We start from the raw sequence: 22,717 nt of genomic DNA, 5'->3' as shown, positions 1-22,717 counted from the left end.
GCGCACCACCACTAACTCGCTAGCCATTTCACATCGGTTACACAACATTGCTTTTGTCGAATAAACCTGGGTCATTTAGATCCCTTTCCAGTATACAACACACTGACGTCAAGCGCGGCAGTAAAGAACGCCATCTGCACCCATTCAACATAAATCTAGGCTGTTATTACTTCTAAACAAAATAACTTTTTAAGATTCTCACATGCTTACAATGATGTTTTGATTCTTGCTTGAACAGTCTCTAAGATTATATTCGGTTGTGATCTTTGCAAAATAACTATTTTGGATGCAGCAGTTGTTAGCTAGAATGCTAACGCTCGTTGACATAGGCTGAAGCAAAAGCTAGCCAAAGAGCCATTTTACTATTTGAAGTATTTTTTAAGAATAATGCAGTTGATTTGCGACATTATACAGTATATTAAGCAGGACATTCATATGGGACTTAAAATCCAATTATAATCCAAAAGTAGTGTGAAATGCACTCATAAGCAACATGCAGTCTTTTTTTGCTGGCATTCTAAACGAACTCCTTGTTCTGCCACCAACTTGCGTGCGTCACCCTTGTGCGGCAATGTTTGTAAACACAGAAAGGGGTCTATGGAAACCTGCCTAGTGTCACCACATACACCTGAAAAGCAACCACCCTTTAAAACTTGAATTAGGGTTAACCAAGCATTCTGTCATGGACATAATCAACATTTCCACAGAGGCCATACCAATCACCGGCCAGACAATTGTCATATTTAAGGCATAGGTTTAACTGAAACTATCAATTCAAAAGGTGGTTTAATTTGAGTAATGCCAAAAGAAGTCTTTACATCAAGGTTACCTACTTTTACACAACTGGTACCTAAACACTAAATATGACATCTTTGGCAGTGTAACTTAGTCCCATGGTTCATCAGAAACGTTCAGGTTCTGTTTGAAATAACGTGATCAATGAATATCAAACAAGTGCAAGTTTGATTCTGTACACGATAAATAGACCCATGGACAGGCTACGGTGAAAAACAAAAAGTTGCAGTGCCCCCTTTTGTCCCCATCCATCCCCAGTGCCTCCTCAGTCTAATCTCTGATTGTGCTGTGATGACCGTGGGGTCCCCTTACAGTAGCAATCTGATGGAAATGCTATCATAATCCCAGAAAATAGATAAGATTTCTCCCTGAACTTCCCAAAATAAAAGAGACCTTTGGTGTCAATAAGGATCAACAGCATACTGTACAATCAACAACATCCAGAGGACAGGGTTTATTGGTCACATCACGTTCACTCTTCGCAGTTCAAGTTTCTCAGAGCACAGGGTAAAGCTCTGAGCAACCCGTCCGTTGATTAGAAAATATCCGTATAACATTTCTGTAGTGTACTGCATGCAGTCTCCTGTGTAGTATGGGTTCTGATAACATTATGGAAAACAATATTTAAGGAACTTCAGTTCCACCTAGTGGGCAACATGAGCACTAATCTTACTGCAATTATGAAGAACTTATTATAGAAAGTATACTATAAAGATATTTTTTAAAGATGATATTTTTTAATACCTTCATGGGATTATGTTGATGATTTTATTGAAAAAGAGAATTTGCAGATACTGTACCTATATAACCAAACTATGAAATTAGCTGAGACACTCCTTGTGACATGCTGTCTCGCCATCACAAAATGTGGAAGCCACGTTAGTGCAGGTTTGAATTTGTATATACCAGTAGCTCTTTTTGAAATGCATTAATATAAAAAGGCACTCAATGTTGTTCTCAAAAACACACTTGATAATTCTTCATTCAATACTGAAGGATCATCACTTGAAATCATGCTTGGGTTAATTCATCTGTATGGGCAATGAACCATAATACATTATGCTCACATGCAACATATACTGTACAATACACTGAGTTTCCATGACAGACTGACCAGGTGAATCTAGCTGAAAGCTATGATCCCGTATTAATGTCACCTGTTAAATCCAATTGAATCCATGTAGATAAAGGGGAGGAGACAGGTTAAATAATGCTTTTTAGGCCTTGAGACAATTAAGTCATGGATTGTGTGTGTGCCATTCAGAGGGTGAATGGGCAAGACAAAAGATTGAAGTGCCTTTGAACGGGGTATGGTAGTAGGTGCCAGGCGCACCGGTTTGAGTGTCAAGAACTGCAACACTGCTGGGTTTTTCACGCTCAACAGTTTCCCTGTGTGTATCAAGAATGGTCCACCACCCAAAGGACATCCAGCCAACTGGAATGTTGTAAGCATTGGAGTCAACATGGGTCCGTATCCCTGTGGAATGCTTTCAACACCTTGTAGATTCCATGCCCTGACAAATTGAGGCTGTTCTGAGGGCAAAAAGGTGGGCAACTCAACATTAGGAACATGTTCTGTACACTTTAATGTTTATCAGAATTTAATTATGGTCTTCAATTTCACTTTTAAACAATAACAATCAAATTCACAATACTCAAATGTTTGTACTGGGTCAGCAGGTAACCTAGTGGTTAGAGCATTGGGCCAGTAACAAAGATTGCTAGATCGAATCCCCGAGCTGACAAGGTAAAAATCTGTCATTCTGCCCCTGAACAAGGCAGTTAACCCACTGTTCCTAGGCAGTCATTGAAAATAAGAATGTGTTCTTAACTGACTTGCCTAGTTAAATAAAGGTTAAATATTGTATTTTTATAATTAGTATAGTTCAGTCAAGATTCTTCAATAGACCCCCATTTAAACATTTCACATCTCTTAAGTACACCAATCTTTTCACCATGAGTGAAACATATTGATCTTATTTCAGTCACATTGGGAAACTTCATATCCATTAAGAGGTAAATAATCTGACATGAAATTATGAAATGTGCAACAACTCATAATTATCAAATTTGAAAGCAATATCCATTGAATTATAACAATTTAAATCATTGAACACCAACATATCGTTCTTGAAATGCATTGTTATAGAGCTGTACACCAATGACTGATTAATTAACTGACTCAGTAACATCGTGGCAACATATGGCATTTCTCAGAGCAGAAGTGAGGTTCAGAATCCCACTTCCTCACCTAAACCCCTGTAGACTTCAAGGGAGTTTTCCAGCCACAGATTAAGCCTAGCCCGGGAGGCTAAAAACCATGGTCAATGGAAAATCTCAAGTCCAGGACTACGCTTTAAACACCGGCTGTCTGAGGAGCTCACAGATCACTGCACCTGTACATAAGCCCATCTGTAAACTGCCCATCCATCTACCTCATCCCCATACTGTATTTATTAATTTATCTTGCTACTTTGCACCCCAGTATCTCTACTTACACATCTACCATTCCAGTGTTTAATTGCTATATTGTAATTACTTCACCACCATGGCCTACTTATTGCCCCAACTCCCTTATTTTACCTCATTTGCACTCACTGTATATAGACTTTGTTTCTATTTTTTCTACTGCATTGACTGTATGTTTTGTTTATTCCATGTGTTACTCTGTTGTTTTATGTGTCGAATTGCTATGCTTTATCTTGGCCAGGTCGCAGATGCAAATGAGAACTTGTTCTCAACTAGCCTACCTGGTTAAATAAAGGTGAAATAAAATAATCTGTGTCCGAGAAACTGCTCCCAAGAGATTGACACTATCGGCTCAGAATACATCACCTCACTGCAGATACAAGCATGTACTAGCACTGACCCATGACTATGGCTATAGAACACCCAGAAACAGAGCTAGAGATAGAGCAGAAACACAGATGTCTTTAGGGACAGGGCATGGTGTAGCACCAGAGTTAAATGGGCTATGGTTGGGGTTGAGAGCACTGTAGTGTTAAATTCATGTTTTAAGTATCCCTATATTTCTGTTATTACGGGGCTATCACGCAGTCAATAGTGCGCATGCGCAGGAAGTCTGGTGGTTGATGGACTTGAGTGTAATGGGTACCTTGTAGTGTGTTCATACGGTATAGCAAACTTTGTTAAACTGCAACCTTTTCGTTGTGTCATTTCGAGTTAACATGTAGTACCATTATCACACTCCTGAGCCAAACCAAGTCTGAGCTGTACTGCCCTGAATATGCATCCACCATAGTTTCTATAACCGTGCTGGAAAGGATCATGTGAAAAGAAAATATCTGAACCAGCACAGTACGTTTCAGGTCGGCCCTACGTGAATCAGGCATAGTTGGGGTAGAGAGCTAAGCCTTAGGGTGGGGTAGGTAGGAGGTATTACAACTGACCTCCAGGGTTCAGAAATATGTAGTTAAGAGCAGGGGGTAGGTTGATACTTCACAGTCCAGTGAACATTAAATCAGGATGTGTACATATTACATTATTTCAGTAAGAGGGCTCAGACTCAGAGAACCCCCTCGAGGGTGTGCCCCCCTGGTTTATCTCCCTCGTCTCTCTAGGGCTCTGGAGAGGGTCACTCTTAAAGCTCCAGAACTGCGGGAGCTCAGCCAATGAGGGGGAATCCCCAACCTCGGGCACACACTTGTTGTGAATGTAGTGTAATGTTAAAAAAAAAAAGTATAACTGCCTTAATTTGGCTGGACCCCAGGAAGAGTAGCTGCTGCCAAAGCAGCAAGAGGAAGTGTAGCTGCCAAAGCAGCAGCTAATGGGGATCCATAATAAAAACAAATACAATCAACTGGAACCAGGCTTACTTTAACAACATGGGAATCCCAACTAATATATTATTGTAAAAGTGCCTGTTATCAAGTCTTTGCTATAGTTCACTCATGTGCATTCAGGGACAAACCAATGCTCATCTCAGAAGATTGTGTTAAGGTATACAGAGTTAAGTGCAGTTTTGCATATAGGCAAATAAAATAATTGAATGGCTAAATCAATAAAACATTCTCAGTATGGATATTAAAAGCGTCCAATAATACCTAACAATGTAGTGATAATCATACCCCACACAGCCATGGTAGATAGAAGACCTAACATGTCAAATAAAATGAATCAAAACAAGATTAAACACACCAACAGAGACCAATGCAAAAATGCTGACTCGTATTAAAAAATATATATAATAAACTTCCACACAACATCTTACAAGCCCATGGTGACACCATGTGGGGCTGTTCAGCTGAAGTCTCGGTCGGGAAACATGAGAGGGGCGAGCAGGGTCCAGAGGTAGAGGCCCAGGCCCAGCCAACTGGAGCTGATCTTCACCCACACAGCTGGCATACTGCTCTGCATGGCCTGGGTGGTGGTGTCAGGCCTGAGGAATGAAGGGAGACGGTGTCAGTTTAAAGAGTGGATCTTTATAGTAGATTTCTATCCTTGTCTCACCCCCTTAATTTAGAATGATCTGAAAACACAGAATAGGCCAGAGCAACATGGTGGATTAATGCTGCCTATTAGGGATTTGCTTTCGCAAAGCTTTCACACAAAGGCTATTGAGATTCACCCAAAGAAATATCCCCCCTGATCCCATGGCTTTCAAACTGACTAGGAATACATACACAAGATACCCAATATCACACCTAGAAATATTGTAAAATGTTCTAACATTTCTATAGAGCTGTGGCTCTGATGGTCAGCTGTTGCTGTACTTACTTGTACCAGTTGGTGAGTGTCATCATGATGTAGAGGGAGGCCAGGCAGAGGTGGAAGTGGAAGAAGGAGTAGCTGTAGGTGACCCCCTCCTCCTCATTATCCACGGCCCTTCGCACACCGTCCTCCCCTACCTCGCCCTCTCCTCCATAACTCCCGCCCTCCTCGGTCTGCATCAGCTTGTTCACCTGGGTGTTGCTGGACGAACGGATACTGGAGGAGGGAGTCAAATCAAGCTTTAATTATACAGCGCATTTCAGACATGGAATGCAACACAATGTGCTTCACAGGAAAAAACAAATAAGAAAATAAAAACTGAAATATTTACTACACAACAAACATAAGAGGATAAAAAACAAAAGCATAACAATAAAAACAGACTAAAAAACACCCTAAAGTAAAGCAAAGCTAGAAAAGTTGTGGTCGGAAAGGAAAGAATGGAAAAAGTGAACGAGACAGAGAAAGGGAGAAAGAGAGAAGGGGAGAGAGCATGGGAGATCTATTAAGATCATAGCATAACAGACAATTCAATAAGCAATCATGATATGGATTCAAATTGGAGTAGCTAGCTACCTGGCATAGAGAGTGCAGAAGAGGAAGATGACCAAACCCACAATGCTCTGGGCGTCCCACCACTGCACCTGTCCTGGGGCACTGGTGGGTGTGGGCTCACTGGAGCTGACATTTGACACCAGACTCAGCAGGCTGGGGTTACACTTACGGTCTGAGAGAGACAGACACAGCAAATCAGCCATAGAATGCAGGATAGTTATGGGGAAGAAAAACCCCCACAAAGTGACCTGCAGTCTTGAGGAAGGCAACAGCCAGGGCTCTAAACCAACTACCACAGCAGATATACCAAGTGTCTCTTAATTACAACACTTGAGTGCAGGCTCTTGCAGAACACCCCAACACCTGTCTGAGCTTATCCACGGACCCACTACAAGCACAAGCCATAAGTAGGACCAGGAGTTTTTCCTGACCATGTGACTTAACAAGAACAACTCCAGGCCCTAGTAAATGTAACGAGTTGGGGAAGGTGAGTGAACTACCAAAGTCGGCTAAACTCACCAGTAGGAAACACTCATAGTGCTGCAGTGGTTTGGAAAGTAAAAATAAACAAACTGGAGGGAGAAAGTCAAAATGACAACAATGGCAGAAACTCTGTTGAAACTTGAATGGGAAAGAGGCTGAGACTCACTTGGGTTGTTGGTCATGGCGGACCAGGTGACATACATGGTGTAGAGGGAGATGAGAGAGGCCTGGAGCAAACCAGACTGGGGCTGGGCTTCCTGTGACACACAAAACCATAGGCACTGGTAAACATGCATACAATTGTCAACACCGTTATCAATAAAAACAGACTAATAAAAGCATTCCCTTACCAAACATTGTATCAATTATTACTGGTATAATTGCTAAAACTGCCCTCCTTCTCAAATGAAGGAACAATGAAACCGCCACAATACCTGTACTTTGGGCAGGATGGAGACGATGGAGATGATGACGCTGAAGATGAGGTTGAGGCTGATGAAGACCTTGTGCTCGGTGCAGTCGTTAGGCTGGGTGTAGTATATGTAGAACAGCACCACTGAGGTAAAGGCCAGTGCGTAGTGGAGGAAGGTGAACGACAATAAGCCTGAGGGAGAGGGGCAACATGGAGAGGGTCGGTAAAAACAGTCATGCATGACAAACACCCCCATACTCTTAAGATGCATAGAATGAGTATACAGTGGGGCAAACAAGTATTTAGTCAGCCACCAATTGTGCAAGTTCTCCCACTTAAAAAGATTAGGCCTGTAATTTTCATCATAGGTACACTTCAACTATGACAGACAAAATGAGAGAGAAAAAAATCCAGAAAATCACATTGTGGGATTTTTTATGAATTTATTTGCAAATTATGGTGGAAAATAAGTATTTGGTCACCTACAAACAAGCAAGATTTCTGGCTCTCACAGACCTGTAACTTCTTCTTTAAGAGGCTCCTCTGTCCTCTACTCATTACCTGTATTAATGGCACCTGTTTGAACTTGTTATCAGTATAAAAGACACCTGTCCACAACCTCAACCAGTCACACTCCAAACTCCACTATGGCCAAGACCAAAGAGCTGTCAAAGGACACCAGAAACAAAATTGTAGTCCTGCACCAGGCTCGGAAGACTGAATCTGCAATAGGTAAGCAGCTTGGTTTGAAGAAATCAACTGTGGGAGCAATTATTAGGAAATGGAAGACATACAAGACCACTGATAACGCACGATCTCACCCCGTGGGGTCAAAATGATCACAGAACAGTGAGCAAAAATCCCAGAACCACACGGGGGGACCTAGTGAATGACCTGCAGAGAGCTGGGACCAAAGCAACAAAGCCTACCATCAGTAACACACTACGCCGCCAGGGACTCAAATCCTGCAGTGCCAGACGTGTCCCCCTGCTTAAGCCAGTACATGTCCAGGCCCGTCTGAAGTTTGCTAGAGAGCATTTGGATGATCCAGAAGAAGATTGGGAGAATGTCATATGGTCAGATGAAACCAATGACATTGATCCCAAACACACCACCCGGGCAACGAAGGAGTGGCTTCGTAAGAAGCATTTCAAGGTCCTGGAGTGGCCTAGCCAGTCTCCAGATCTCAACCCCATAGAAAATCTTTGGCAGGGAGTTGAAAGTCCATGTTGCCCAGCAACAGCCCCAAAACATCACTGCTCTAGAGGAGATCTGCATGGAGGAATGGGCAAAAATACCAGCAACAGTGTGTGAAAACCTTGTGAAGACTTACAGAAAACATTTGACCTCTGTCATTGACAACAACGGGTATATAACAAAGTATTGAGATAAACATTTGTTATTGATCAAATATTTATTTTCCACCATAATTTGCAAATAAATTCATAAAAAAATCCTACAATGTGATTTATATGTATGCACACCCTGTGGGTCTCCAGGAGCAGGGTTGAGGAACACTGCTGCTCTAGAAGAATAAAACACAGTCATGGTAGTATAACTTCTTGAGCAGCATTAAGGTACTGTGTCCTCTGGAGAAAGTACTGTAATTCTACCTGCAAACCAGCACTTTGAGTTGCCCTCTTCGGCGTTCCCCACCCATATCTTGTTCCAAGAGTGGGCAAAGTCGATGAGAAGGATAAGCTGGATGACGATGAAGATGAAGGAGCCAACCACGCCAAAGTAAAACCATACTGCCAGAGGAGAAAAGAGGCAGATCAATAAACAAATAAATACAACCAACTTCCTGGAACCCACAGCATGTTGATTGACATCAAGTTTAACTTACACTACGGTATTGTGAGGGGATGAAATGTGAGTTTTCCATAGTTTATTAAAGTATACACCACAAGACCAAAAGTATATGGACACCTGGTCGTCGAACATCTCATCCCAAAATTATGGGCATTGATAAGGAGATGGTCCCCCTCTTCTGGCAAGGCTTTCTACTAAACTAAGCAAAAAAAGAAATGTCCTCTCACTGTCAACTGCGTTCATTTTCAGCAAACTTAACATGTGTAAATATTTGTATGAACATGACAAGATTCAACAACTGAGACATCAACTGAACAAGTTCCACAGACACGTGACTAACAGAAATGGAAAAATGTGTCCCTGAACAAGGGTTGGGGTGGGGGATCAAAATCAACAGTTAGTATCTGGTGTGGCCACCAGCTGCATTAAGTACTGCACTCCTCCTCATGGACTGCACCAGATTTGCCCGTTCTTGCTGTGAGATGTTACAACACTCTTCCACCAAGGCACGTGCGAGTTCCCGGACATTTCTGGGGGCAATGGCCCTAGCCCTCCGATCAAACAGGTTCCAGACGTGCTTAATGGGATTGTGTTCTAGGCTCTTCGGTGGCCATGGCAGAATACTGACATTCCTGTCTTACAGGAAATCACACACAGAACGAGCAGTATGGTTGGTGGCATTGTGATGGAGGATGATGTCAGGATGAGCCTTCAGGAAGGGTACCACATGAGGGAGGTGGATGTCTTCCCTGTAACGCACAACGTTGAGATTGCCTGCAATGACAACAAGCTCAGTCCGATGATGCTGTAACACACCACCACAGACCATGACGGACCCTCCACCTCCAAATCGATCACGCTCCAGAGTACAGGCCTCGGTGTAATGCTCACTCCGATGATAAACGCGAATCTGACCATCACCCCTGGTGAGACAAAACCGCGACTCGTCAGTGAAGAGCACTTTTTGCCAGTCCTGTCCAGTGACGGTGGGTTTGTGCCCATAGGCGAAGTTGTTGTCTGTGATGTCTGGTGAGGATCTGGTGTGGCCACCAGCTGCATTACATACTGCAGTGCATCTCCTCCTCATGGACTGCACCAATATTTACAACAGGCCTACACGCCCTCAGTCCAGCCTCTCTCAGCCTATTGTGGACAATCTGAGAACTGATGGAGGGATTGTGCATTCCTGGTGTAACTTGGGCAGTTGTTGCCATCCTATACCTGTCCCACAGGTGTGATGTTCAGATGTACCGATCCTGTGCAGGTGTTGGTACACGTGACCTGCCAATGCGAGGACGATCAGCTGTCCGTCCTGTCTTCCTGTAGCGCTGTCTTAGGCGTCTCACAGTACAGACATTGCAATTTATTGCCCTGGCCACATCTGCAGTCCTCATGCCTCCTTGCAGCATGCCTAAGGCACGTTCACACAGATGGCCAGGGACTCTGGTCATTATTTTTTGTGTTTTTCAGAGTCAGTAGAAAGGCCTCTTTAGTGTCCTAAGTTTTCATAACTGTGACCTTAATTGCCTACTGTCTGTAAGATGTTAGTGTCTTAACAACTGTTCCACAGGGTTCCTTAGTTGTTTATAGTTCATTGAACAAGCATGGGAAACAGTGTTTAAACCCTTTACAATGAAGATCTGTGAAGGATATTTACAAATTATCTTTGAAAGATAGGGACATTTATTTTTTTGTTGAGTTTAGATGTTGAAACATTGTTGCGGGAAGTTGCTTCCATTCATCCACAAGAGCTTTAGTGAGGTCGGGCACTGATGTTAGGCACTGATGTTAGGACCTTGCTTTGTGCACTGGGGCATTGACATGTTACAACAGGAAAGGGCCTTCCCCAAACTGTTGCCACAAAGTTGGAGGCACAGAATCATCTAGAATGTCATTGTATGCTGTAGCGTTAAGATTTTCCTTCACTGGAACTAAGTGTCCAAGCCCGAAACCACAAAAAACAGTCCCAGACCATTATTTATCCTCCAAACTTTACAGTTGGCACTACGCACTGGGGAAGGTAGCGTTCTCCTGGCATTCTCCAAACATAGACTTGTCCGTTGGACTGCCAGATGGTGAAGCATGATTCACCACCCCTCTGTTCCAGAGTCCAATGGCGGCAAGCTTTACAACACTGCAGACCATTTTTTTAAATCACTTCAGCACTCGGCGGTCCCGTTCTGTGAGCGTGTGTGGTGTACCACTTCGCAGCTGAGATGTTGTTGCACCTAGACGTTTCCACTTCACAGTAACACTTACAGTTGACCGGGGCAGCTCTAAGCAGTGCAGAAATTTGACAAACTGACTTGTTGGAAAGGTGGCATGTTGAAAGTCACAGATCTCTTCAGTAAGGACATTGTACCGCTAATGTTTGTCTATGGAGATTGCATGGCAGTGTACTTGATTTTATACACCTTTCAGCAATGGGTGTGGCTGATTTGAACTAATTTGAAGGGATGTCCACATACTTTTGTATATATAGCATATAACAGTGTGATTATTGTGCTTTGTCTGTAGGTTCCCTTCTGGCATATTCAAGGGTAAAATTACTTTCCCTCTCCTACTTCCTTTATCAAATATCATGTGGCTATTATCGAATCCATTATAATTTTCAGCTTGGTAATAAATAGGATAAATAAGTGAGGGATGTCCTATTTTAGTTTATATAAACACAGTGCAGTAAACCATGTGCTAGTTCAAAAGCATTAAATTGGCTTCAACAATCTTTGATTTACTTCCCAGGAATTGGCTATAAGATTCAAATCAGCTTTTGTGAGCCCTCAAAGGGGCGGCAGGGTAGCCTAGAGCGTTGGACTAGTAACCGGAAGGTTGCAAGTTCAAACCCCCGAGCTGACATGGTACAAATCTGTCGTTCTGCCCCTGAACAGGCAGTTAAACCACTGTTCCTAGGCCGTCATTGAAAATAAGAATTTGTTCTTAACTGACTTGCCTAGTTAAATAAAGGTAAAAGGTAATGTTTTTTATTTGTCTGATTGTGTTTGTTCACAAGAGCATAAACAGCATACTTTACATATAATAACTCAATCACTATAGATTGAGGATCTTTCAGAGGGAAAATGTTTTTCACAGATGCACTGTACCTTGAACATGTTAAGGTTCCTGCTTTGCTAGTAATTTGCCAATGATTAAGCCAGTACTGTCAGACGTCACTTGACAGTCATTTAAAGTTTAATCATCAAAGTACCAGTATGGAAGGTTCCATCCGGGATGAAGAAGGCTCCCACAGTGATGCCGACCAGGATCAGAAACTTAAAGAACCAGAAACTGGGGATAAAACACAGGTTTCACAAAAAAAAGCATAGTACGTCAAAAAAACGGAGTATTTTCATGAGTCTTCTCTAAGAGAAGCCAGTGAACTTGAGCCTGAAAGTTACTAAAAGGTCCTATATATGATTTGTACACAACTTTATTACAGTACCAACCCAAAATTACATATCAACCGGATTCTGATTGTAATGAGGTCACTTCAAACCATTTTGCCTGCTGGGAAAGCAAGAGGTGAAGGGCATGGTGGTAAGGCGGCAGATAGACTAGCGGTTAAAGGCGAGCCAGCAACCGGAGGAGTGCCAGTTTGAATCCCGGGTCTGGCGGAAAAACTCTGGAGGGAAGTAAGCTGGAGGATTGCTGGTATCAAATCCTCGAAATGCCTGCCGATGTGCCCTTAAGCAAGGCGCTTAAGCCACCACAACACCTGCTCCGCGCCCAGTGTTGCAGCCCCCCGCTCCAACCTGTATATGTGTCTTTCAGAGAGGCTGAGAAAAAGCCGAAGTCAAATTTTGGTTGGATCTTGTGTACAATTGATGAATGAAGTGATCTAAATCTTAATTGGTGCTCACCCATTCTGAATGGCTGCACGCGGGTCTTTGCTACTCTGGACACGGACCATGATGGCTGAGAAGAGGAAGAAGAAGCAGGTCATGGCGAAGCACATGCGGTACACCGACTTGTAGCCCACAATGACATCACAGTTAAACTGGTTCTCCATGCCTGGTATGGTGCTCGCACCCTGACAGAAGCCTGGGATCTAGAGGGGGAAAGGATAAAAAGGGCATTTCAATGTCATTTTGAGTAGCGTTTCAAAAAAGACATCGTCACAGAAAGTGCTAGAACAATTTTTTGTTTTACTCATAGGAAAGACATTCAGGTGTTATGCTCTTCCATGTTGACATTGTGTGGCGTATTTGTTGGACAAACTAGTGATGCACGGGTTGACTCCCAACCCGCAGTCCCCACGGTTATATACACGGGGCAGGCGGGTTTAGGGTCATGAAATGTTGTGTAGATGAAGGGCAGGTGGGTGGAGGTCAAGGGCATAAAATATTTTTGGTCCACCAGCCACTGTGGCAGGTAGATTTAAAAAAATCTACCGGCCACTCAGATTTTTCACAAGCCCCCCTAAAAACAAAGTGCACTAAAATTACATCAACAAAACACACAAAAAATGAGAATGCTTTGTAATGTTTCTAAAACAAATGTATAACTAGTAAGAAGTAATGTAGTATATTGTTTAATTTAATTTCACGGTTCGTACAGACAGTGGCAAGTCAAATTCAAGGACTTTTAAGTACTTTTTTCAAGCACTAATATTTATTTAAGGACCATCAATTTGTAATAGTTCCTATTATGCAATTGTTTCTAGTCGCCACAAGATCGCAGTATATCGTCACAACCTCATGAAAAAAAATAATTAAGTTAGTATTCATCACGCATTTATATCTGTTCAGTGTACATAATATTAATTTGTTTTTATATTTAAACTGCCTTAATATTTGACAAAATGTTATGTCCCACAGGCTGTCCCAACACAATGACATTAAAGTGAAATCTGACAGTGTAAAAGGCCCTTAGTTGACTCTAAAATGTTATATTCTATACCTATTTGAAGAGAAAGTTTATTAATGTGTTTAATAAGATTAAAGATTATTTCGGGGAACCCTATTTACATTTTAAGGGACCCTACATGGGTCTCACCAAGTTTGGAAACCACTGTCCTACTAACCTCTCTCCCTGCTTGCTTCAATGCTTCCTCTTCCTTTGTATCTCATTTGCCTCCTTCATTGCTGCCTGACTCACCACTGTCTGTCTCACTACTCTCTGAGAAATTGTAGTAGCCATCTTTCGATTATAGCTAGCTTAATTTCAGTCAACTTCACCTGCTGAGGTCAGGCACCATTCTACATTAGCTTCTAACTTCCTCCTTCTGACCAGCTAGTTATAGCTAGCTACCTGGCTAATAGCCAGAGACCTTGAGCTACCTAGAAAAATCGTTTCAATTTTTTCAAATGACCATAACGAGTAGACATGAATCATTCATGATTCCACTCGTTCGCAAAGGTAGGCGTGATTAGAACTCAGATCAAAAAGCCTTCTGAGCATTGATCAATGCAATAATAAGTGGGTAAACGGTAATTAACCAAATAAAAAAAGGTGAGTAAACCCTATTTCACAAATAAAAATATGCGTAAACAGCATTTACCCTTCACTACATCCCTGGTTGGGTCTGGTAAAACCCATTCATAAACATCAATATCCTGCCAGGCAGGATTACATTTAAATTTGCTCTGAATTTTAGCTATCGATGTTACATTTGGCTGCACTTCAGTCAGTTCTGTACCAGTGTGAGTGGAATGAGCAAGCTTGCAATATATTGTATATTTTTCATATTAACATATTTGATCGTTTTCTGTTCTCCTCTCATTTTAATTCAGGTACTTTTCAAGTACAAATTTGAGACAATGTCAGATTTTCAAGGTATTCCAGTACTTGAATTTCAGGATGCCAAATTCATTAAGCACCTTGTGCGAACGCTGACATTTTTAACCAAAATATCACAGATGAGAAAAAAATGTCAGGGTTCGCACAAGGTGCTTAAAGTACTTGAATTTCACACGCTGAAAATTAAGTACGGGAATACCTTGAAAATCAGACATTTTCCTCAAATTGGTACTTGAAAAGTACTTGAATTAAAATCAGTGCCAATTTACCGTGGTAGCCGACTCTAATCATGCTTGTGTCTGAGATTGAGTCTGACTAGTAGAAGAAGCGTTGTATTCTCTTCCCTAGCAGTTGAAACTCATAGAAAAACAACCTAGCTTGTGAACAAAACAATGTATACTAAACAAAAATATAAAACACAACATATAAGGTGGTTAGTCCCATGTTTCATGAGCTGAAATAAAAGATCCCAGAAATGTTCTATACAGACAATAAGCTTATTTCTCTAATGTTTTGACCAAATTTCTTTACAGCCCTGTTAGTGAGCATTTCTCCTTTGCCAAGATATCCAGGTGTGGCATATCAAGAAAATTATTAACCTCTACGGGATCGGTGCCCCTCCCCCCCGCGGGACAGTTGAGCTAACGTAGGTTGTAAGTAACAACAAAAAAATCCCAGGACATAGACATATCTGATATGGGCAGAAAACTTAAATTCTTGTTAATCTAACTGCACTGTCCAATTTACAGTAGCTATTACAGTGAAAGAATACCAAAAAAGTGCATGTTTTTTCTTTGTATTATCTTTTACCAGATCTAATGTCTTATATTCTCCGACATTAATTTCACATTTCCACAAACTTCAAAGTGTCTCCTCTCAAATGGTATAAAGAATATTCATATTGCTGCTTCAGGTCCTGACTACAGGCAGTTAGATTTGGGTGTCATTTCAGGCTAAAATTGAAAGGGGAAAAAAAGGGTTGGATCCTTAAACAGCATGATCATTACACAGGTGCACCTTATGCTGTAGACATTGAAAGGCCACTAAAATGTGCAGTTTCGTCACAGAACACCACAGTCTCAAGTTGAGGGAGAGTGCAATTGGCATGCTGACTGCAAGAATGTCCACCAGAGCTGTTGCCAGATATGGTAATTTAATGTTAATTTCTCTAAGTCGCCTCTGTCATTTTAGAGAATTTGGCAGTACTTCCAACCGGCCTCACAACTGCAGACCATGTGTAACCACGCCAGCCCAGCACCTCCATATCTGGCTTCTTCACCTGCAGGATAATCTGAGGGGGTGCTGAGGAGTATTTCTGTCTGTAATAAAGCCCTTTAGTGGGGAATAACTCATTCTGAGTGGGTGAGCCTGGCTATCAAGTGGGTGGGCCAATTCCCTCCCAGGCCCACCCATGACTGCGCCCTTGCCCAGTCATGTGAAATCCATAGATTAGGGCATAATGAATTCAGCCAGGCAGTGTTGCAGCGCAATGTGGAATAGGCTATTTAGGATTTGTGACTATTTGACTTTGTGCGATTCATTTACAAGCTATGAAACAAAACAGTAGAAATGCTTGAAAACAGCTACTGCAGAATTAATTTTACTATAAATGTGCTCATACTTACTATTTTTATTCACAAATGCGAGTTAAATACTCGCACTGTTGAACCCCGGCCACCCGCCAACATGGCTAGTAAAATAGACATCTTTACCCGCCAATGCCAAAATCTACCGGCATTTGGCAGGTGTAGATTTTAGATTGAAGTGTCCATTCTATAATTGATGACATTATTCTGGTCTAATTAGACAAGTTGACTTACAAATAGCCTACCAAAATGTTGGAAATTATAAGCAGAAACATATCTAAATTAGGAAGAAAAATTCTGCACCCCGTCAAAAATCGTTTTCAATATTTGCAGGATAGGGTCGGATGCAGGCCTCAAACTTTCACTTGATCACATACAGTGCCTTGCGAAAGTATTCGGCCCCCTTGAACTTTGCGACCTTTTGCCACATTTCAGGCTTCAAACATAAAGATATAAAACTGTATTTTTTTGTGAAGAATCAACAAGTGGGACACAATCATGAAGTGGAACGACATTTATTGGATATTTCAAACTTTTTTAACTGAGACTATCACAGTGCAGGTGCATTTATATGGAGACTTGATTACACACAGGTGGATTGTATTTATCATCATTAGTCATTTAGGTCAACATTGGATCATTCAGAGATCCTCACTGAACTTCTGGAGAGAGTTTGCTGCACTGAAAGTAAAGGGGCTGAATAATTTTGCACGCCCAATTCTTCAGTTTTTGATTTGTTAAAAAAGTTTGAAATATCCAATAAATGTCGTTCCACTTCATGATTGTGTCCCACTTGTTGTTGATTCTTCACAAAAAAATACAGTTTTATATCTTTATGTTTGAATCCTGAAATGTGGCAAAAGGTCGCAAAGTTCAAGGGGGCCGAATACTTTCGCAAGGCACTGTATAGTCGGGTGGTTACGGATGGCTTATTAGCAATCGATTATCACTAAAGTCCCTGGTTAGAATCCAGGCTGAATCACATCCGATCGTGATTGGGAGTCCCATAGGGCAGCGCGCAATTGGCCCAGCGTCGTCTGGGTTTGGTCAGGGTAGGCCGTCATTGAAAATAAGAATTTGTTCTTAACTGACTTGCCTAGTTAAATAAAGGTTAAATAAAAAAATGTAATGTGTAATTGCAGGCAGGTGCAGTTGAACAAACAGCACCACTAACACACTGACAGGAGTGTCATACTTTTTGGAGCTGTGCCTCCATGCCAGGGAGGATCATGATGACAGACACCAGGGTCCCTAGGAGTAGAAAGAAGGAGAACACCAGCCGGGTGACGGTGGAGTTTCTGGAGGAGGGACAGCAGCCACATAGCAGACACGGAGCGGAGCCACACAGACAGGAGGCCTAGTGAAGAAAAAAGTGAGAAAGGAGAGCACACATTGAACAGTAACCTGGTGGAGGTTCCAGAATGAATACATCTGCACAACATTGTTATTCACTTGTTTTATGAACAGATTGTATGCTAATGTCTTGGTGGAATCTCAGCAACAAGAAAAAATTATACATGGGATCATATAGCAGGATTGAAGGAGGAAGTCACTCCAATCCAAGATGGCATAGCAGTCGGATGTGTGTTTGTCTTGTCCTGTGTTAATTAAGTCTGTAAATAGTCTGTTTTTTGTATATATTTAAGATACGAAAAATTATGCCCTCAATCTCACACAAATTATCAAGGAACCTACGAGGTACAACCCTAAATCAGTAAACATGGGCACCCTCATAGATATCATCCTGACCAATTTGCTTTCCAAATACACCTGTCTTCAACCAGGTCTCAGCAATCACTGCCTGCGTCCGTAATGGATGGGTGGTCAAACAACCACCCCTCATCACTGTCAAACGCTCCCTAAATTCTAATCAACCTGGCCCGGGTATCCTGGAAGGATATTGACCTCATCTCGTCAGTAGAGGATGGCTGGTTGTTCTTTGAAAGTGCTTTCCTCACCATCTTAAATAAGCATGCCCCATTCAAAAAATGTAGAACTAAGAACAGATATAGCCCCTGGTTCACTCCTGACTTGACTGAAAAGCACAAAAACATCCTGTGGCGTACTGCAATAGCATCGAATCAGGAACCAATATACACGGTCAGTCATGAAAGCAAAGGCTAGCTTTTTCAAACAGAAATTTGCATCCTGTAGCACTAATTCCAAAATGTTTTGGGACACTGTAAAGTCCATGGAGAATACGAGCACCTCCTCCGAGCTGCCCACTGCACTTCAGGCGAGGAAACACTGTCACCACTGATAAATCTACAATAATCGAGAATTTCAAGAAGCATTTTTCTACGGCCGGCTATGCTTTCCACCTGGCTACCCCTACCCCAGCCAACAGCTCAGCACCCCCTACAGCAACTTGCACAAGCCCCCCCCACCACACTTCTTCACTCAAATCCAAATAGCTGATGTTCTGAAAGCGCTGCAAAATCTGGACCCTACAAATCAGCTGGGCTAGACAATCTGGACCCTCTCTTTCTAAATTATCTGCCGCAATTGTTGCAACCCCTATTATTAGCCTGTTCAACCTCTCTTTTGTATCGTCTGAGATCCCCAAAGATTGGAAAGCTGCCGAGGTCATCAAAAGGGGGAGACACTCTAGACCCAAACTGTTACAGACCTATATCTATCCTGCCCTGCCTTTCTAAAGTCTTCGAAAGCCAAGTTAACAAACAGATCACAGACCATTTCGAATTCCACCGTACCTTCTCCACTATGCAATCTGGTTTCCAAGGTGGTCATGGGTGCACCTCAGCCACGCTCAAGGTTCTAAACGATATTATAACCGCCATAGATAAAAGACAGTACTGTGCAGAAGTCTTCATCGACCTGGCCAAAGCTTTCGACTCTGCCAATCATTGCATTCTTATCGGCAGACTCAACAGCCTTGGTTTGTCAAATCACTGCCTCGCCTGGTTCACCAACTACTTCTCAGATAGAGTTCAGCGTGTCAAATCGGAGGGCCTGTTGTCCGGACCTCTGGCAGACTGTATACATCTGGCCCTTCTTTGGACACTGTTAACAAACCTCCAAACGAGCTTCAATGCCATACAACTCTCCTTCCGTGACCTCGAACTGCTCTTAAATGCTAGTAAAACTAAATGCATGCTCTTCAACCAATCGCTGCCCGCACCCGCCTGACCGACTAGTATCACTACTCTGGACAGTTCTGACTTAGAATATGTGGACAACTACAAATACCTAGGTGTCTGGCTAGACTGTAAACTCTCCTTCCAGACTCACATTAAGCATTTCCAATCCAAAATTAAATCTAGAATCGGTTTACTATTTTCCAACAAATCCTCCTTCACTCATGCTGCCATACATACCCTCGTAAAACAGACTATCCTACCGATCCTTGACTTCGGCGATGTCATTTACAAAATAGCCTCCGACACTCTACTCAGCAAATTGGATGTAGTCTATCACAGTGCCATCCGTTTTGTCACTAAAGCCCCATATACGACCCACCACTGCAACCTGTATGCTCTCATTGCCTGGCCCTCACTACATATCCGTCGCCAAACCCACTGGCTCGAGGTCATCTGTAATTCTTTGCTAGGTAAAGGCCCGCCTTATCTCGACTCACTGGTCACCATAGCAACACCCACCCATAACAAGCGCTCCAGCAGGTATCTTTCACTGGTCATCCCCAAAGCCAACACCTCATTAGGCCGCCTTTCCTTACAGTTCTCTGCTGCCAATAACTGGAACGAATTGCAAAAGTCACTGAAGCTGGAGATTTAGATCTCCCTCACTAACTATAAGCATCAGCTGTCAGAGCAGCTTACCGATCACTGCACCTGACACAGCCCATCTGTAAACAGCCCACACAACTACCTCATCCCCATATTGTACTCTTTCTCACCCCAGTATCTCTACCTGCACATCATCATCTGTATATCTATCACTACAGTGTTGATGCTAAATTGTAATTATTTTACCACTATAGCCTATTTATTGGCTTACCTCACAAATCTTACTACATTTACACACTGTATATAGATTTTGTTATTGTGTTATTGACTGCATGTTTGTCTATCCCATGTGTAACTCTGTTGTTTTTTTTGCTTGATCTTGGCCAGATCGCAGTTGTATTTAAGAACTTGTTTTCAACTGGTCTCCCTGGTGAAATAAAGGTTAAATAAATTGTCAAATTTAAAAATAAAAATATTATGATTCAGAAGCCTATGGATTAAACTGAAGGCGAATAATCTAAACATTACTAGGTAATGGTAACTGAAGCTAAAGACTAGTTATCTTCGTATTTATGCCAGCAAGCAAACATGTCTAGCTAGCTATAGGACCAGAATATGGGTTTACAGGAGACGTTGAATATGGCGATAAAGGAAAAGCGCCATATTCAACGTCTCCTGTAAAACCAGATTCGGCTTTCGCTAGCGATAAGACGTTCTAGCTTGCTAACACCATTGACCAATTGCTTGCTAGCTAACCCCGATGTCTCAAACACAGAAACGGCAGCATGAAAGGATTTTGTTGTGCTACTTACACAGCTAGCAAGGGAGCACAAGGCCATGCAAGCCCCCATTTTCTAAGCGATGTCCTCTTCTTCTCTGGTATTATTGGCGGTCCACAAACAAAAGTTAAAGGTGCATTCCGCCACCTACTGTACGGGTAGTGAACGAAAGAAAATCCATTGCTGGGAAAGGGGAAAAAAACATTCATAATACAATACAAAGATGTAATACATCAGCAGGGGTTTCAGCCATTACATTCACCACATTTGGCTCCATGTAAACTACAATTCTGACGCTGTATTAACGTTTAGAAACGTCAATCATTGCTTTCTAAACATGCTAATATGCCCCCCTTAAAAAATATTGCAGTAAAAGTGCAGTAACTGAAGTCCACTGTGGTATTTTAGATGCAGCAATTGCAGCATACTGCACTCTAACTACAGTTATACTACACTTTGACTGCATTTTTTTTGTGTGTGTAAGGGCCTTATCTTTCATGTCAGCGAGAAATAACCTTAAATAAATAGAAAAATACACTTACTGTAGCAGTTTTGCACAGATCCATACACTGTGTGTTCTAGGTGACCCCAGTTGGCGAACTACAGCTCCTCCCCAATTAACTTACACACAGGTGTTCGGAGCACACTAGATAGCTAATTAGCATAGGTGGTGGCCTATGTCTTCCATCTGTCTTCCATAAACCAGCGCTGCAACATAATATAATAATGGCAGTGTGGGAACACTAACCTTAAACCAATTAAGGTGTGTAGTAATATACCTTTAGTTTTTTGAAAATTACTTCTCGCTGATATGAAAGATACTTTCCTTATGTTTCCAAAACAGTAATGCAAGCGATGCATGCTATTGTTTAGAGCAAGTGTTGGGGCTCTTAACGAAACTCTCCCAGTCAGAAGATCCTATGACAATAGGTGCTATAGTAATTAGAATCTTTGAATGGCATAGTCAGTACCCTGTTGGAGAGTAACATTTACCGGTGTCTCTAATCCAACTACCATGATTTCTTCAACGTTACTCCCTTCTTCCACTCTGGAAATGGATTCCAGAGGCTCCGTAGGGGGGGTGTGACAAAATTGCGGAGCCTCTGGAGGCTTGCAGAGGCCAAATCAAGTTCTATACCGCAGCGCCTCCAAAATGTTGTAAAAGGCTCTACATGGTCAATCCGACAGCATTTACTGTGATGCGACCTTGCAGAAGTCAGATCATTCATGCTTCTGGGAGCTGTCATAAAGCATCCAATTAAATTGGTCTGCACTGCACCACTCAAAGTGATTCAGGGCTAATCCCTATAGCCATCCAGCTAATTATAAACAGCTGGCTAAATGAAAAGACAACACCTACCTCTTCTGAGATGTTGGAGTCCGTTTCCCGGTGCTTGACATAGGAGCTCAGCCAAGATAGCATGATGTAAAAAATCTCCATCCCGAATATCCCCATTTCCCCCCAAAACATGTGCCTACATTTAGGCTATTGTTTATATGTGTATTTCACACTATGTTGAGGTAAAAATCGGAGCATAATGCTTGTCTGGATGTAAACCCCAATACATGCACGTGCTTCTACATCTGCATTGCTTGCTGTTTGGGGTTTTAGGCTGGGTTTCTGTACAGCACTTTGTGACATCGGCTGATGTAAAAAGGGCTTTATAAATACATTTGATTGATTGATTGATGTTCATGTCGTCATCAATCACCTGCATTACAGTAAAACAAATATAATATATGTTTTAATTGAATATTAAAACATATAATCTACTTGCAGTGAAGCCACTCAACATGTACATTATTCAGTCATCTAACAGACTCCCATCCAGAACGACCCACAGAAGAAACCAGGGTCAACGCCATGCTCAAGGGCACGTCGATAGATCACGCACAAGGTCAAAAACTGGGACACGAACCAGCAACATATCAGACCCCCCCCCCCCCATCCCAGAGAAAAAAAATAAGCATAATAAAATTAAATAATTAACATTAATTAAATAAACCGAAAACAACAATGCAAAAAACACCAAGGAAAACAAAATTCATAACAGCAAGGCCATGTATGTGTGTGCAAGTATGGCTCTTATTTACATGTGTGTTTGTGTGTGTGTCCGTGTA

At 42.0% G+C, this 22,717-nt stretch overlaps 1 protein-coding gene across 3 annotated transcripts; it reads right to left on the bottom strand.

The window, feature by feature from the left end:
- Positions 1–1,220: 1,220 nt before the first annotated feature.
- On the bottom strand, positions 1,221–22,161 carry serinc2l (serine incorporator 2, like). Of its 3 annotated transcripts, none has more exons than XM_031793068.1 (11): positions 21,139–21,234; positions 20,630–20,779; positions 17,306–17,467; positions 12,646–12,833; positions 11,994–12,073; positions 8,590–8,727; positions 6,999–7,168; positions 6,731–6,821; positions 6,103–6,253; positions 5,533–5,742; positions 1,221–5,194 (listed from the first exon to the last, which is right to left on the bottom strand). In XM_031793068.1, the coding sequence occupies exons 2-11, from the start codon at positions 20,666–20,668 to the stop codon at positions 5,056–5,058; spliced, it is 1,368 nt and encodes a 455-aa protein (XP_031648928.1). In that variant the 5' UTR covers positions 20,669–20,779; positions 21,139–21,234; the 3' UTR covers positions 1,221–5,055. The 3 variants fall into 3 exon arrangements, with proteins under 3 accessions (XP_031648928.1, XP_031648940.1, XP_020308756.1); XM_031793080.1 differs by lacking the exon at positions 21,139–21,234 and adding an exon at positions 21,957–22,161 and having other exon boundaries at positions 1,235–5,194; XM_020453167.2 differs by lacking the exon at positions 21,139–21,234 and adding an exon at positions 21,590–21,809 and having other exon boundaries at positions 1,235–5,194.
- Between the last annotated feature and the right edge of the window lie 556 nt (positions 22,162–22,717).

This window comes from Oncorhynchus kisutch, linkage group LG2 (assembly GCF_002021735.2).
Source record: "Oncorhynchus kisutch isolate 150728-3 linkage group LG2, Okis_V2, whole genome shotgun sequence".
NCBI classification, from domain to species: domain Eukaryota; kingdom Metazoa; phylum Chordata; class Actinopteri; order Salmoniformes; family Salmonidae; genus Oncorhynchus; species Oncorhynchus kisutch.
This window is presented reverse-complemented; position numbering and strand designations above follow the sequence as displayed.